Source organism: Arachis ipaensis, chromosome B09 (assembly GCF_000816755.2).
Source record: "Arachis ipaensis cultivar K30076 chromosome B09, Araip1.1, whole genome shotgun sequence".
Taxonomy (NCBI): Eukaryota; Viridiplantae; Streptophyta; class Magnoliopsida; order Fabales; family Fabaceae; genus Arachis; species Arachis ipaensis.
Window position 1 is genome coordinate 146314805 of NC_029793.2, and position 15809 is coordinate 146330613.

Sequence of the window (15809 nt, forward strand, 5' to 3'; positions counted from 1 at the left end):
GGGTTCGAGTCACCTATCTTTAGTAAAAAAAAAAAAAAAACAATAGAAGTAGATAAGAGCGATTAATTAATAATTACAGAAATTAAAGTACAGATACAGTTGTATGATGAGTCCATATGAGAATTGAGAGTAAGGAAAATTAAAGTAAAATAGGTTGAAGGATGAAGAATTACTGAGAAGAAGTTGATGAGAACTCAAATAAGGTTCCCTTTTGGGAGAATATTATGACACCAACTTGTGCATCACAGAGAACAGATAACTCATGAGCTTTCTTTAAAAGACCATTTCTGCGCTTTGAAAACGTCACTTTTCGGTTACATTCATTCTCTATTCTCTTCATCTCAGTCTTTCCCCTCACCATCTCGATCCAGATCCTCCTGCACCAACAAATTACCCTTCATTATTCTTCTCAAGCCCTAGCTATTTATAGCTACATAGATCAACATACATGAGTACGGAACAAAAATATTATATTTATTACGAGAAAGTAACATATATTATATTATTAAAGAAAAGCAATTAAAGCAAAAAACAAATTAAAGAAAATGAACAAAAGTTGAGGTTTTATATATATATATCCACGAACTCCAAATGGATCTTACAATAGCTAGCTAGTAAGTACTGTGTAGAAGATCAGAAGGTAGATCAAAGAGATGAGGAAGTGAGGGTGAAAGAATGAAAGAAAGAAAGGTATTTGAGCTGAAACCCTAACTCTAGCTTGCTTTGTGGAGATTCTTCAACTGTCGTTGGAAACTTATTCCTGTTAATTTTGAGCCACAAACACATGTTTAGTTTTCTTCCTTTACCTTCTGGATTCTGGGTACGAACACTACTTTAGTTTCCTTATTCCTTTTCTATTTTTGTCGTACCCCAAAAAAGTAACACCAAATTCTGCCAAAAGAATATATATTGCATTTTAGAGGAGCTTATTCAATTTTAAGTAACTTATACTTTTTAATTTACAAATATTTTTAAATTATTTTTAATATTTACTCGTCATTTCATTTAATTTTATTCTAGCATTTAAAGTATTTTTGACTAAAAAATTAAAATAAGAAAAAATAAAATATTTTAAATATTAGATACTAAAATGATATTTATTTTTTTAATAAATTAGTGAAAACATGTTTCGTAGTGTTGGACGAGTGTTTTATTGGGCTGCTTAGGACCAAATACAAATTGGGCCAAACCAAGACCAAAAAAATATTTGGGCCACATGAGCCCAGAGTCACAGACAGCATAGAAAGATAGAAGACAGAAGACAGAAACATTGGCGTTCGATACTTCGATGAAGAGAAAAATGGGAGACAGCAAGGAGACGGATTCTAAGAAACCTTCGTCAAATTGGCCTCCCATCAAACCCAAAAAGAATCTTCAGATTACCCGCTTCCGAGATTTTGATCTCTTCACGGTTACAAATTCCATCCTTCTCTTTCTTTCTAATTCATTTGCAGCTCTTGTTTGATTCGGTTTTTATGAAACATTAATCATGGGAATGCCAATTCATGTGTTAGCACTTGCCCACTTTCTCTCTTGATTTGTTTTCGTTAAAAGTTGCAAATTTTGGCTTGGTTATGCTTAATGCATCACTTCTACAACTACAATCTTATATCAGAATTGGGATGAAAAGAAAAATCAGTCCTTTTGCCACTTTATTGGCTTGTGCTAGCTTCCATCATATTATACTTAGTTTACCCCCTTGTCTTTTTACTACCTTCGGATTATTGATGATTGCTTCATATTTAGCTGAAATTTTAAACTGAGTCTTATTAACTATTCTTAGAGGAACCTCGTTTATACTCTGTGACTGTTTATCTCTGTGTTTTTTTAAGTATAGAAGGGCTAAGAGCTGTAAATTACTAAATTCTATAATTAAGAATCCAGGTCCAGAATTTTGAGTATTGCTTTACATTGTTCTCAAAGTAACAAATTGAACAGTGTCAGAATAAGTTTTAGGCCATCTTTTTTGAATTGTGTCCATTGCTTGTTTACATTGCTCTCATTGTAATGCTTATTGTAATAGTTTTTTTGGTTTAAGAATTCAGGTCCAGAATTTTTTCTCCTCTGCTGAATCGAAGGCATTCGTTAAAGCTGCGGAGGCAATTGGTTTTGCTCATCAAGGGAGTTTGGGTCCAACCAAAGGTGAAGCTTATAGAGATAATGATCGAATCTCAGTGAATGATCCTGTCCTTGCAGATACAATTTGGGACTCTGGACTTAGCAAATTGTTTTCTGACCTAAGAATACGAGGGAAGGTCGCCATAGGCCTTAATCCAAATATTAGATTCTACCGGTTAGTGTCTTCTACTGTTTTCCTATGGCTTGGACACAAATGTTGCTAGCATAGATGTTTGTATTAGTCTAGAGGATGTTTTTCTTGCTTCTTGGGGCATGGTATTTTCATTCATACCATCTTCATGAAATGGATAACTCGTGTGACTTCAAATTTGGTTATTAGAAAAAATATAGACACTCTAAATGCATGCCTTCACTGATGAACATGCACTTCTGTATTTCAGGTACAAGGTTGGTCAACGTTTTGGTCGACATATTGATGAAAGTGTTGATCTTGGAGATGGGAAACGCACTCATTATACTTTGCTAGTGTATTTAAGTGGTGGACCTGGTGACCTTAAGCCAAAGTCTAAAAATAATTCCAGCAACCCCACAGATTCTTCTGTTGATCCTTTAGTTGGAGGAGAAACAGTCTTCTATGGTTCAAGAAATAGCATTGTAGCCGAGGTAAATTACTGATTTTATTTTAGTGCAATGAGTTGAGAATATTTGGTTTTCACTAAAATAAGTTTGAGTTTTAGGTTGATTTTCTACCAGCTGCTTATTTTGAATATGGTTACAAGCTTTTGGTGTTGATACAATATCAATTTTGAAGGTGTCTCCTACTGAAGGGATGGCACTCCTGCATATTCATGGAGATAAATGCTTATTGCATGAAGCCAGAAATGTCACTAAGGGGGTCAAATATGTGTTTCGGTCAGATGTAGTATTTGCTTAAACACAACGGTTTCCCTTGTAACAATTAATCTGGTGTATTCTTTTCTTATAGTCTTTCTTTTGGTTAACTCACCACACACAAAAATGTTGTATCATGTTGATGTTCAATGTTGGCAAGTCATTATGTATGGAAACTTATGGTAATTCTTTCATATTTGAAATTCCACGAAAATTAACTTCAAGAATGCTTGCACAGATGAAGGATGTTTTCTTCTTCCATTTTCTTTTGGTCCATTCATACAATAGGTAATATATGTATACTCACATTTATTTGAGTAAGGGTAGTTACAAGATCATAATGACAATACTGTAAATATCAAAAGAGGTGGCAAAGGATTGAAAATAAAATAAAATGATGAGAATTGATCTCGAATCTCTCTTTCTTAGTTCTTGAACCTGCACTTAAGTCGCACTTCTCCATCTCCAGAACCTCTTGCATTTCCAAGTTTCAGCATCGAAGTTGCAAACTCTTTGAAGAACAAACTCTGGTCTCTGGCAAATGCTTCAACAATCCATCTAGTCCTGGAATCATCAACCAGTGATTGGTCGGAAGAGAACACACCTTTTCCTGCCAACAGTTGTCTGAAATAATCATTATCAAAAACCGAAGCTGTTGAGTCCAAGAACTGCCCTGCATCACCATTGTTGTTTGGCTTTGGGCACTGCTTTCTTAGGCCTACTGCAAACTCGGTGTTCATGCGTGGATCAATGTCATGCACTGAACTAAAATTGCGAAGGCGAGCTACAAAGGAAGAACAATGTGAGAAGCCTAGGGTGTGGCCACCAGATAAAGTCACCATGTCTTTCACTCCTAAACCTCTCTTAGCAAAGCTTTGAATGAGTTGGCTGACATTGAAGAATGGTGCAGGTAAGTTGCTGGTATCAGATGCCTTTGAAACCTTTCCATCTTTCCTTCCTTTTAGTACCTTCCAATATGGACCTCCAGACTGTCATAGCAAGTGAAATTATCAAGATTGAAGGCTTAGGTCATAGCAAGTGAAATTATCAAGATTGAAGGCTTAGGTACTACGTAATTATATAAAGATTTTAGCATATTTCCAAATTAGGTTGAAGGCTTAGGAGTTACCATGGTTACAACATCTCTAGCTGCAATGGCAATTATGTCAGCACAGGAAACTGTGTGTGGGCAAGCCTTCTCAAGCTTGGCCTTAGCATCATCGATCACATAAAATGATCGAACCGAGATATTGGGAGGGCCATCTTTCTCTGCTTTGTTAGTAGGAGTTGAGTCCAGAAGTATTGATGCATCACATCCCTATAGTTGAAAATGGAATCATGAAAATATTAATCACAAATGGAAGAACATTATCTGAGTTTGAGTGAGAGAATGAGAGATATAATATAATACCCTTATGAAACAGTCATGGAAGAACATCCTCAAGATACGAGCTGGGACTTTGGGGTCATGCCTTGAAGCATTGAGAACAGTGTCTGCAATGATTTTCTCCAATTGTGGACATGTTTGGTCATAGTAATCTGCTTGGAGTTCAGCCTTGGATAATGAAAGTGAATTCAAGAGGAAGAAAATGATTGGAAAGAAGATGAACTTTGCTGGGACCGGAGCCATATCTATTGAATATGAGATGATGATAATAATAATAGATACTAAACTAAACAACTGATTAACTGAAAGTTGATGATTGGATGAGAACTTCATGAAATGATGTGGAGTATATATAGAATTGAAGTGAAGGGTCTAGCATTCTAGCTTAGCAGAACACATGCTTAACGTAGAATTAATGCTAGTACTTTGAAGTCACTCAAAGTTGGAATGTTAGCCTTCAAGTACAGAATTTTGACTCATGTTTTTATTTTAAGAACTAATGTATCAGTTATTCTGTAATCAACAAATATTTGATTGCCAAAGGGCTATGTTAATAAACTGTTATTATAAAGTGGTTGTTGTGATGGTTTTATGTTCCTTTTAAGAAAGTTTTTTTTTTTTTTTCGAGCATCCCTAATATTGTTCTGTTGGTGTATACCTTTCAGGTTAGTTTTGTTACGTTGTAAAGATGATGAGGAATGAGTACAATGAGATTCTGTACTAACCGTATTGTGCCTCTTTTATTTGAGGTGGGGAAGCTTCTATTCATCTAATTTTCGGGTGATCAAAAAATTAATCAAAGGGAATATTGTTCAAACGTGTTTTTAATTTACCAAAACATGAGTATCTCATCTCTTTTCACTAGAACAATCTCTTATATTGCATGGGACAATTGGAAGAAAGCTATGAGTGTTACGATGAAGAGAAAAAATAATAAAGAGATGAAGCTTTCTTTAATAGATAGTTAGATACTTATGTAAAGGAATATGTAATTTTATTTTTATTAGTTTTTTAAAATAAATCATACACTTCTCCTTATTATCTCTGCACAACTTTTTTTTTCATTATAGAATTGTCCAAATGAAAATGGAGCACTGGTAACATCATGCTTGTTCGTATTTTTATCTTTTGCGTCGTATAACGCTTTGATACGTTCTTCTTTTTTGGGGCATGATAGCTCTATTTTTTATTTTTTTTGCCATACGGCATGATAGCTCTATGATCTAGTGGCCCCGAGTGTAAAAACTTTTTCGTGGTTTGAGTCCATCCCTGCCACAAAAAGTCCTGTAGTCCAGCCCACAATGTACAAATACAAACGAGAGTTATAAGTTGCGATCCCATGACCAAAAAAAATGGTGATCCAATGATGACAAGAAAAGTAAAAGAGTGATTATACACTGCGTTTCTTTTGGGACAACGTATGAGATGCTGTCTAGTGTAGCAGGCTATTTTGGTTTAGGGATGGCAAAATTTTTCGAGACACGAGAATTTTTGTAGGGACTACTCTGAATGGAGATTTGATTGTGAAAATTTTTTTTTGCGGAGATGAAAATAGGGGACAAAATTTTCCAGAAGCAGGCGCGGGACCCGAGCAGAGATCTCCACCCCGTCTCCGCTATTCTCCGAAATTTATGAATTTTTTGAATTATCTTTAATAGTTTATTTCTCATATATGTTTTTTAGTCATTTCTCTCTCACACATATATATAGAAATCCAAAACTCCTAATTTTTATTTGCATAACCTTTCTTCAATTCAGAGATTACTAATGCTGTTCATACTCCATCCAACCTCTCTGCAGCCACTCCCTCGCCACCCTTCTCGCTGCATCGTTACACCTCACCGTGCCATCACCCTTACCGCGTCGTAATTTCTATTTGCGGCGTTCCTTTTCGTAAATCTACTGTCGTATCTATTCTCCTCTTTTTTGCCGTGTCTCTCACCTCGTCCATTGCTTTGTTCTTTGGCTCATCATTACGTCCTCCATTGCGTGATTTTAAAAGAAGTCACTATTGTGTCATTTAGACTTTATGTATAAAATTTTACAGTTTTTGTATAAGATAAATACTTACAATTCTATTCATATGGAAATTAATAATTAGTTAAAACTATTATGTAGATGGAAATTGGAGTCCCTACAAAAAATAGAATCCCGTGAAAAATAAAGATGAGAAATAATATTCTCCCACGACAAAAAATAAAGACAAAAATGAAAAACAAATTTGAGAGTGAAGATGGAGAACAGAGGCATCCCCGCCCCGCATTGACACCCCTATTTTGGCCCATAAATGGAATACTTATAGTTCTTACTTCTTAGCAGATGAATTTTTTAACCAAATATAATTTTATTCCACCCAAACCCCTAACATTATGAACATTGAAGACAATCTATTTCTCTAATTGTAGGGGTAGGAGATGCATTATAGAACGTAGGGAAGCAAGGGGTCCACGTGTGGACCAGGCAAGAAGGTTATGGGGAGAAATTGACACGTTTTAGAGAGGGCCAGGCTGGTTCCACGAAGAAGTGGGCCCCATAAGATCATAGGGACACGTGCCTAAAGCTCAGCAATCACATGAGTAAATCTACCGTGGCCCAACTTGAACCACTCACAATTCTCCACGGACCATCTCTCTTTTCCCACCCAAACAACACGTGCGGATACAACCTCACGTGACAAGTCACAAGTTAGCCTTGATGCCGCTAATCCGCTAATCCGCTATGGCAGTGGGAGATTTTACAAAATTATTTGGCGATTACTCTAATTCTAACTCCAATACTAATGATCCCATTCCCGTGTAACAGTACAGTGCACCTTAAAATGCTTACTGCTTAGGCAACGATTAATTTATGGGTGGGAACCTCACACACAAACTCACGAGTTACTGGATAAGACACCACGCACGTGCAAAGTGGACCCCCACTTTCGGATCATTTATTTTCTCACTCCTCGTGCTTCCCAATAACAAGAGCAACAAATGAAAGGGATGAAATCGAATGCAAATTGCAAAATAAAAGCTTGAATTTTGAACAGTGTTCCATTAACCAAAACAAACAAAAACCCAGGTTGCACAAAACTGCCCCTGTCCATTTTCTTCCTAAAAAACCTTAAAAACAAAAAGGCCTCTATTCTCTTCAGTTTGAAGGCTTAGAACTGTGAGTGTGAGGTGGTGGTTGTTCCAACTTAGCTTCAGCAACGGCAGAAGAAGAGGAAGAGCAAGCCAAGAATTGCAACTCTTTCTTGTCGTAAATCTCCAAAGAGAAATCCCTAAGCATCTGAGTGGCAGCACTAGAAGTAGAAGTAGAGCCATTATTAGTAGCACTGGTTCCAGAGCTCAAACTAGGAGCCAGAGTAGAACAAGAGTTAGCAGAGCCATTAGAAGAACAACAACTAGGCGGCGGCGGCGGCGGCGGCGGCGGCTGCGGCTGCTGCTGCTGCACTACCACATGGCCTAATTGCTCAGCCGCAACAAACCCCGAAATAGGCCGAGCTTGAACGTTGAAATACGGCGCCGCATTCGCTGGAAAAGCCCAATAATGAGGATGGTTCGCAACACCATCCCCGGAAGAAGTAGCAGCAGCATTTGGGAACATGAAAAAAGGACCATTAGAACCACCACCACCGCCACCAATAGTCCACATTGGAACGAGTCCACCACCACTAGAACTACCGCCGTATGCGGTTTGTGTGATTGGTGCGAGACCCGAAGACACTGAGGATTGTTCTTCATTCACATCAATGAACTCGCTGTTCGATGCCCTTCTTCTTCGTTTTCTCGACGCCTCTTCTTCGCCTTGTGGCGTCGCCGTCGACGTCGTTGGGATCTTGAGTGTGCCGCCCACCGAAACCGCGATCGCCGGGATCGTTCCTGTACCGGTGGCCTCGATGATGGCCGGCTCAGCCTGTTCCAGCAGCCACCGTATTGTTTCCCCGTCGGACTTGTGGCCTAACTCCCGTGTCAGCTGGAAGATCCTGGCGGCGCACGTCGCCGGCATCCGGATTCTCCGGCCGCGCCCCTCTACCTTCGTGTGGCGGTCCTTCGACGGCCTCCTTGCCACCGGCGTGGGAACAATCGCCACCTGGAGACGCTCCTCAAGGCTCTTCTCGGAGTCCGCGAGCTCCTCCTTCATAGGCACCGCCACCGGAGACGGAGGTACCGGCTCCGGGAACCTAGGTTCCGGCGCTTTCGCTATTGGCGTTGTCTCAGAGGGTGATACGTCGGCGCTTTGAGTGTCGTTCGGTTCTTCGCTGAAACCGCCATGATTCGCTTCCATCCTGAGTGAAAAAAAATAACGAAAAAAGAAAATCAAAGTCAATAATTCGAGAACCCAGAAATTTCGATCGAAAAACATTACTAATTTACAAACACTTTAGGCAGAGTGAAATCGAAACACGTTATGAGGACGTACTCTTCTTCTTCTTCTTCTTCTTTGATACGTTGACTGCGGTTTGAAGCTTTCTGGCACTGCAAAAGGATTTACAAAGACTGATTGAAAATTAGAAGAGAGACTTTTCTGAGGTATAATTAAAAAATAATTAAAATAATGAAATTGGGGACAACAGGGAACAGAGAGAGAAAAAACAAACCCTAGCGAATAGCAACGGATGAGAAGTTGAGAACCCCACTTATCCGAATGGTAGTGACTAGTGAGGGTCCCTCATACTCGGTTAGCTTGTATTTATTTCCACAGTCAATTACAATCAACGGCTGAAATTTCTCTACTTATGATCTGAGCCTCTACATTGTGCCACGTAGTGAACTTAGATTTACTGCGTATCCACTTTCCCTGTGGCCCTTGCTGGCCATTTGTAACAATTTGCCAATTTGCCAATATACTTTTGTGCGCGTGCATATTTTAGATACTCATTTTTCCATTCAAAAATGAACTAACACCTAAGATTAAGAATAAGGTTAAATATATAAATCATATCTCTCACTTCTTTTTTTTTTTTTAATTGTGTAATATAAGTTTATAACATCTATACTTAAGTTCATTTTATGGGTAGTGTACAAAAAATTTAATCATATGGTTTGGGTACAGAGAATATTTCCTATTTTATTGGATGCTTAACATGCAGTAGAAACTAGAAACAGAATTATAAATATTTTTTGAAGGATAATGAGATAGGATGAGAGTCAAGACTTTCTTACTTTCAATGATTTTTTTTTATAAAAAAACAAATTGAATATATGAATATTCGAGTAATTAATGTTCATGATCTTAAGAAGATTTTTTTTTATCTTAAAATTAATCTTTTTCTTTTTTTCAAAATACTAGTCAAATATAATTTATTATTTCCAAAATAACTAAAATCTTAATTTAATTTTTAAATTTTTTATATTACTACCTAACATCTTATTAGATCACATGATTTTATGATACCAATTATGTTACGATTTTATATTTAATTCGCTCAATTTTTGTTCTTTATTATTTTAATTACTTAAAGTTTCTGCTGAAAGTGTTTATTTAATATGTTATTTTGACTAATAATTTAAAAGAAAAACTTTATTAAACTATTCTTCCACCTTAGCCCATGACAACAATAAAAAAGTCCCGTGTCCCACAAATTCAGCCCAACAGAATACATAAATTCAATTACAATTTTAGTCTTTATTATTTTATCTTATCTTTTCTTTATCTTATCTTTAGTTGTTCTTATCTTATCTTTATTTGATTTTATCTTTCATATGACAAAGCTCTATATATATTTTGTTTTATCTTCATAATTTACACTTCAATGCAATTCAATTCAAATCAATCAACAATCAATAAAATTTTTTCATCTTTTTTTTCCTATTCTTTCACAATTTTACCAGACTTATTATCATTCTGTCTTTAAATTGTCAAAAAACTTACAAACGAAGGAGACAGTTACTATATAAATTAAAAAAGAAATCACTGATTTTCATAAATTTTACAACATGGTTGTTGAAGAGCTGCTTTGTGTTTAAAGGAAAAAAAAAACAGAAGTTCACAATACAATTCTCTTTTTCTTTATTTATTTATTTTTCAATGCCGTGGTACGGTGTTCTTAAAAAAAAAAAATCTTATTGTACCTACTAATACTATGCTATGACTGTTAGTTATATAAGAAGAAACAATGCAAATTATTCTAATACCAGTATTATTTGTTGTGTAGCTAATTATTGTAAATATCTCCTCATTACATCTTGCATGATTAGCTTGTATGTTGATACATAAACCCAAGTTGTGTTTTAGAGTCCTTGCTATCTCTTCTATTATATTACGTAATATTTTCTTACTAATGAATAATAACCTAATGAGGTATATGTTTTGTTGAGTTAATTTCTTCGACCAATTTGATGTTAATTTTAATATTATTTTATTTTAACAATCATTCTACCATTATTATTAGATGAGATGGTAATTGTGATAGATCAGAAATTCAGAATAGAAGTTATCATCACATCCAAAAGTATAGTGAATGAGTCATTGTCTAAAAGTCAAAATACTCATTGATAAATACCCATTCGCTATCTAAGAGTTTATTGTTGACTAATAAGTTGTTGCATATAGAAGGCGAAATTCGAATTCTCGATATTTTTATTTAAGTGAACAAATGAGCGGGCTACTTCACCAACCCAAATTCATTATGCATATAGTATGTATGATTATATGTGTTGGCTTACTAGCTAAGAACATGGATTTGGAATTATATACACGAGAGGTCCATTAAAAAAAATAGTAATGCTATTGCAATCTTTTATAATTTTAAGTTGAAAAGTGACAGGGACTAGTAAATTTTGTGAATTGTAACTATCAATTAGTTATTATTAATATTTTTAATGGTGTAAAATTTCATCTAATAATGTAAAATTATTCACTTTTTATTTGATGATTAAGTTATGACCAAATTTTAACAAAAATGTTTGCCTCTTAGACTTGCTCTTTAAAATTATTTCTATCGAATGGAAGTTGCCTGTGACTATTGGAGACATGAAAATTGGAGTTTAAATCAAATAATAATATGTAGTTAGGAACTTGGAATCATTAGCTACTAGATGCTAATTTGGCTCGTCTTTTTCCACAAGTCGTATTTTTCTTGGAAGAATTATAAAGTTTAGGTGTGTATATCATGATTATGATTATAATAAAATCAACTATCATGAGTTCATAACTGTGTACGCAAGAGAAAATATAATACACTAATGTTGCAGACCTTTTTTCGTGGATAGCACATCATGAGTCGTAGAAAATTTAAAAAGACTTGCTTGGAAAAAAAATTGTTAGCCGTCATTGATATTTCTGAATAATGCATGGAAATGTGAATCCAAGACTACTGGAAATAAATAAATAAAGATAAGATATTAAAAGTCATTCATAAATCATAACTACTTCGTAATATAATACTATCTAGAATTTTGTTCCTGTTGTGACCTTTGAAATGAACACAGATTTAATATAACGACGTGCTAAGCATATATTCTTATATTTGGATTCTTAGCTCTTGCAATGTGGTCATCAACAGTTGAAAGTTCAAACCAAAAATACTTGGAAATTATTTTACATTAATATTACTATAATATTCATACCTTTCAAAGGGACGTGTATTACACAAACACATCGAAAGACATTACTTTGTTTCTGTTCCTTGTCCTTTCAAACTTCCTGATTTGATTCTTTTGTCTTGTATCACCATTGATTCTTTGGAGAATATCAACATCAACAGAGTATTGACTTTAAAGCTTTTGGGTTTGAATAAAAACATGAAATCTTATTTGATCCAAAATCCAGAAGGGAAAGAAAACACATGAAGTTTATGGAATTAGAACTTGAACGGTTTTCTGATTGAGAGATGTGTATCTCCATCTCTCCTTCTCCACAAAATCTGCATCAAGGAACTTAGCAACAAAAGCCCAGAGTTTGTACATGTCTTCAAAATTAGCCAAGAAGCTCAATGCAGCAGTAACCACAGTTACTCCTAAGTTGTTGTCTCTGTCTTTCTTCTTGTTGGAAGCATTCACTCCTTGGCTTCTTCCTTCTTTGGTCTGTAGTACTCTTCCCTTCTCTTCTGCATATTTATCTGCAAACCAGATATGATGAAGGAATCCATAGCTCAGAGATATATTGCTTCTATCAGCAAGCTTTTGCACAAGGACTGGCTCAATCTTTTCACCTTTCCAATCAAACACATTGAAAGCCAAAGCAGGTCCCCTATCAAATTTTATCTTTGGGCCATAAATCTTTACCAGGGGAACCCCTCCTTGTGTGTTGGGGTGCTTAAGCTTCAACATTGAGTTTACCAACCAATTTATCAGGTACCTTGTCCTGTTAGTGATTAGAACCAATCCTAAAGAATCCACCTGATCCAAACACCTGCATTCAATTTTAAAGCTCTCTCTAACATTCTTATTCTCAAGTATCTCAACTGCTTCTTCATGAGCTTTTACTTCTATAGGTACCTCTGTTATCTGAAGCTCCGATGATTCTTCTGCTTCAACTTTTGTAGATTGTGTGGTTTCTATCCTACCAGAGAAGGAAGTCAAAGAAGATAACTCTTGATCTTGTAAGATAGATGTTGGTTTTTGTTCAACTGAAGAATCTTCTGATAGCTGCTGAAGTAACCTCCTTTCCGGTACAAGGTTCACAATTCCAGCACAAGTGGAAGGTTCAAGAATAGAAATAGCAGATTTCTTGACAAAAAGACAACCATAGCCAGTTGGATTGTCTCCAAAGACCTTGTAGAAAGAACAAACAAGAAAGTCTGGCCTAAAGAGAGAGAGGCCAAAGCTATCCATGTCCTTTGGCCCTAAGGCACATGCATCAATCAAAACATGCCATCCATTCTCTTGTGCTATGCTCATCCACAGATAAGGATACCTTGCTCCTGTTACTCTTGAATGAAGTGGGAACACAAAGAGCCCTCTTCCTTTTTTCTTCCTCTTGCTAACAATCATCTTCCTCAGTTTCTCTGATTGAATTCTGAGCCTTGGCCATGAGAACTCTGCTGACATAGCTGTGGCTCCTCTCTTCTCTGAGCAACTAATCATTGCTTCCACTGCCTCACTCTCATAGTCATAAACTGTCAAAAGCTTCTTTCTTGATTGGAAAGGGTATGATTCTGCCACAAGCTTGAAAGCTGATGTTCTGTTTGCTGTGAAAACCATGAAGTAATCATTCTCAGAAATGTTAAGGAACCTCATCATTCTCCTCCTCATTGCTGACTCAAATTCTGACTCCTTCCCTCCATGAAGCAATAGAGTCTTCAGATTCCCAGTCTTGTAAGATATGCTAAAGAAGGGAATATCTGAATATTGGGGTGGAGATTGAGGAGTTGAAGAAGATGCAACTTGGGTTCTTGAAGCATCATGGTGTTGTTGGCGTTGGTAATATGAGAAAAGGCCAATACCAATGTAATCAAGGCAAGTGTGGTTGGAAAAAGAGAGATGGTAGTATTCCTTGGCTCTCACACGATCAACTATCTCAGTCTCTGAGTATTGAGGGTAAACTCTGTTGAATTCACCTAATGATTCTTGCAGAGATGGAAGAGACTCATGGTTAGTGAACTTTGTGTTTGGAAAGATGGAAGATGTTGTTGTTGCTGCAAAACTGTGGCGGCACTCTGAAGAGCTGTTTCTCGGTTTGCTTGTTGCTGTTGTTGATGTTGTTATCTTTTGAGATGGCAGTGGTGATGGTGATGATGAGTTGAACAATGAGGTAGGACAACATCCATAGCCATGAGGGCATGTTTGTGAGATCTCATTTTTGCCAAGTGAAGGCATGTTCTGGTGTTTTTCTTCCTTCTCCGCACTTCACAAACAACTCTTGTTTATATATAGGAATTTGTTGACAACTCTGCTGCATTATTGAATATATTGATGCTCTCTCTATAAGTAACATAGTCATGGATAAATTTCATAATGTGTGTGTATGATGGTTTTATAATTATGTGTGTTAATGTGAGGGGTGAAAGGGTGATGATGTATGAAGTATGAACACAATGACAGGGTCAGCAGTACAACTTAGACTGTGTCTTTTCATAGTTTGCCAAGTTGACATGTTTTAATATTGTGTGTCCCACACTTCCCAATCAATCAAATCTATGCCGTCTAATTGGGGTGAATACTGAACAGTGTGATGGTTTCTTTGGGAGATTTCTTAGTAAGTTAATTAAAGAAACAAAGAAAGAAGAACGGCTCTTTTTTTTTATATGAGAAGCATGTGTTTTCTGCGTTGTCGTGGAGGATGTGAGTGTTAGACATGAATGTAGTACAGTTTTTTTTTTAAACAAAGGATGAAGAATTTGTAAAAAAAATTAAGCCTACTAATCGGACAGTCTAATTAGTGTAGAAGAGAAAATTTAAATTTTGAGAAAGGTAATCGGAACTTTCGATTTGTGTTTAAAACATTAAAAAATTTGGGGTACACAAATCGAAAGATCGGATTTGTGTTCCTAAAAATCGGACGATCCGATTTTTGTTTTTAATACCACAGTTACGTAAAACACCTATACACTTCATAACTGCGTCCTACACCGTTCCCCAACCACATCTAAATTAAAAAGTGGAGAAAAACTTAGCTCCACTGTTTGAAAGTGAATACTAATATTTAGTTATTTACATAAACTATAAGGTTTACTTAGAAAGTGAACAAGATTTTATATAGTATAATGTTAATTACTATATCTCCAAAGTCACCAAAGTAATTCTTTAAGTTAGAAAGGCAGAAACATTTCAAAAGGCTGCAACAAGTTTATTAGCTATGATTTTCGGTCTAATGACAGATTAAACACGATAAAATTGTAGGTTTGGAAGGGGGTGGTGGTGGAGCCAAGTAGTTAAAGGCAAGAGCTGAGTGGAGGACAGAATGGTCGTCATTTGAGGCGGCAATATCGTTAGAAAAGCCTCTTTAATTTAGAATTCTTCTCAATATTTGCGGAGTCACTCCAACCTTTGCTTAATGCTTAAGTGTTGATCAATAAAAAAGAATGAATATATAATATATAAAAGTTCCATGATTGTGGATCGTGGTGATTACTACTACATTTTATAAACTAATGTTTTCTTAAGTTGAACTTGACCATTACAATATAAAATAATTTCCAATAATTTGGTGAGTATGAAAGGTTGTATTACTATATGATTTGATTTGTTGAGGTGAAGCTAAGTATGTGAGGACAAAGGGCTCAACGACCAATATAAATGTGAGGCATGCTTATGATGAGGAGGGTACTTTATTGGAAAAAGAACAAAGTGAACATTGACCGTCATTAAAGTAACTACAATTGATTGATGATGAAAAAGCAAAGCTGCAAGCAATAGCTCAATGCAAATAATGGTTAGGAAAAACGTGTGGGGAGGGGAACCCAGGGAAAAAAGTGCATGCCCAATTGGCAATTATAGATTCTGGGCTTCCTTCTTTTAGGTTTGAATTTCATTTTTTGTTTTGGACAAAATTTGTTTTAATATATATATATATATATATCAAT

General features: G+C 36.0%; 5 protein-coding genes across 11 annotated transcripts in view; 1 reads left to right on the forward strand and 4 right to left on the reverse strand.

Moving 5' to 3' along the window:
* Positions 1-895, reverse strand: part of LOC107619674 (MADS-box protein AGL42-like) — a 4831-nt gene extending 3936 nt beyond the window's left edge. For 2 of the 4 annotated variants that reach the window (XM_021111255.1, XM_021111257.1), the window contains exons 1-2: positions 713-895; positions 174-377 (exon numbers count right to left, since the gene is read on the reverse strand). In XM_021111255.1, coding sequence (XP_020966914.1) covers positions 174-377; positions 713-786 — 278 coding nt within the window. In that variant the 5' untranslated portion in view covers positions 787-895. Of the gene's footprint in view, positions 1-173; positions 378-602 lie in introns of all 4 variants that reach the window. The other 2 variants (XM_021111256.1, XM_016321970.2) reach the window with 2 other exon arrangements.
* LOC107617521 lies at positions 1249-3194 on the forward strand. Of its 2 annotated transcripts, none has more exons than XM_016319293.2 (4): positions 1249-1411; positions 2046-2293; positions 2520-2742; positions 2891-3194. In XM_016319293.2, the coding sequence occupies exons 1-4, from the start codon at positions 1289-1291 to the stop codon at positions 3011-3013; spliced, it is 717 nt and encodes a 238-aa protein (XP_016174779.1). In that variant the 5' UTR covers positions 1249-1288; the 3' UTR covers positions 3014-3194. The 2 variants fall into 2 exon arrangements, with proteins under 2 accessions (XP_016174779.1, XP_020966917.1); XM_021111258.1 differs by having other exon boundaries at positions 2817-3155.
* On the reverse strand, positions 3201-4777 carry LOC107617520 (peroxidase 66). Its single transcript, XM_016319291.2, has 3 exons — positions 4382-4777; positions 4100-4288; positions 3201-3959 (listed from the first exon to the last, which is right to left on the reverse strand). The coding sequence occupies exons 1-3, from the start codon at positions 4688-4690 to the stop codon at positions 3396-3398; spliced, it is 1062 nt and encodes a 353-aa protein (XP_016174777.1). The 5' UTR covers positions 4691-4777; the 3' UTR covers positions 3201-3395.
* LOC107617519 (transcription factor TCP19) lies at positions 7353-9161 on the reverse strand. 3 transcript variants are annotated; one of them, XM_016319289.2, is made up of 3 exons: positions 8943-9161; positions 8765-8820; positions 7353-8630 (listed from the first exon to the last, which is right to left on the reverse strand). In XM_016319289.2, exon 3 carries the CDS (start codon positions 8627-8629, stop codon positions 7490-7492), a length of 1140 nt encoding a protein of 379 aa, XP_016174775.1. In that variant the 5' UTR covers position 8630; positions 8765-8820; positions 8943-9161; the 3' UTR covers positions 7353-7489. The 3 variants fall into 3 exon arrangements, with proteins under 3 accessions (XP_016174775.1, XP_020966918.1, XP_020966919.1); XM_021111259.1 differs by having other exon boundaries at positions 8765-8841; XM_021111260.1 differs by lacking the exon at positions 8943-9161 and having other exon boundaries at positions 7353-7760; positions 7791-8630; positions 8765-8936.
* On the reverse strand, positions 11705-14455 carry LOC107617518 (molybdenum cofactor sulfurase). The gene has a single exon (XM_016319288.2). It carries the CDS (start codon positions 14101-14103, stop codon positions 12139-12141), a length of 1965 nt encoding a protein of 654 aa, XP_016174774.1. The 5' UTR covers positions 14104-14455; the 3' UTR covers positions 11705-12138.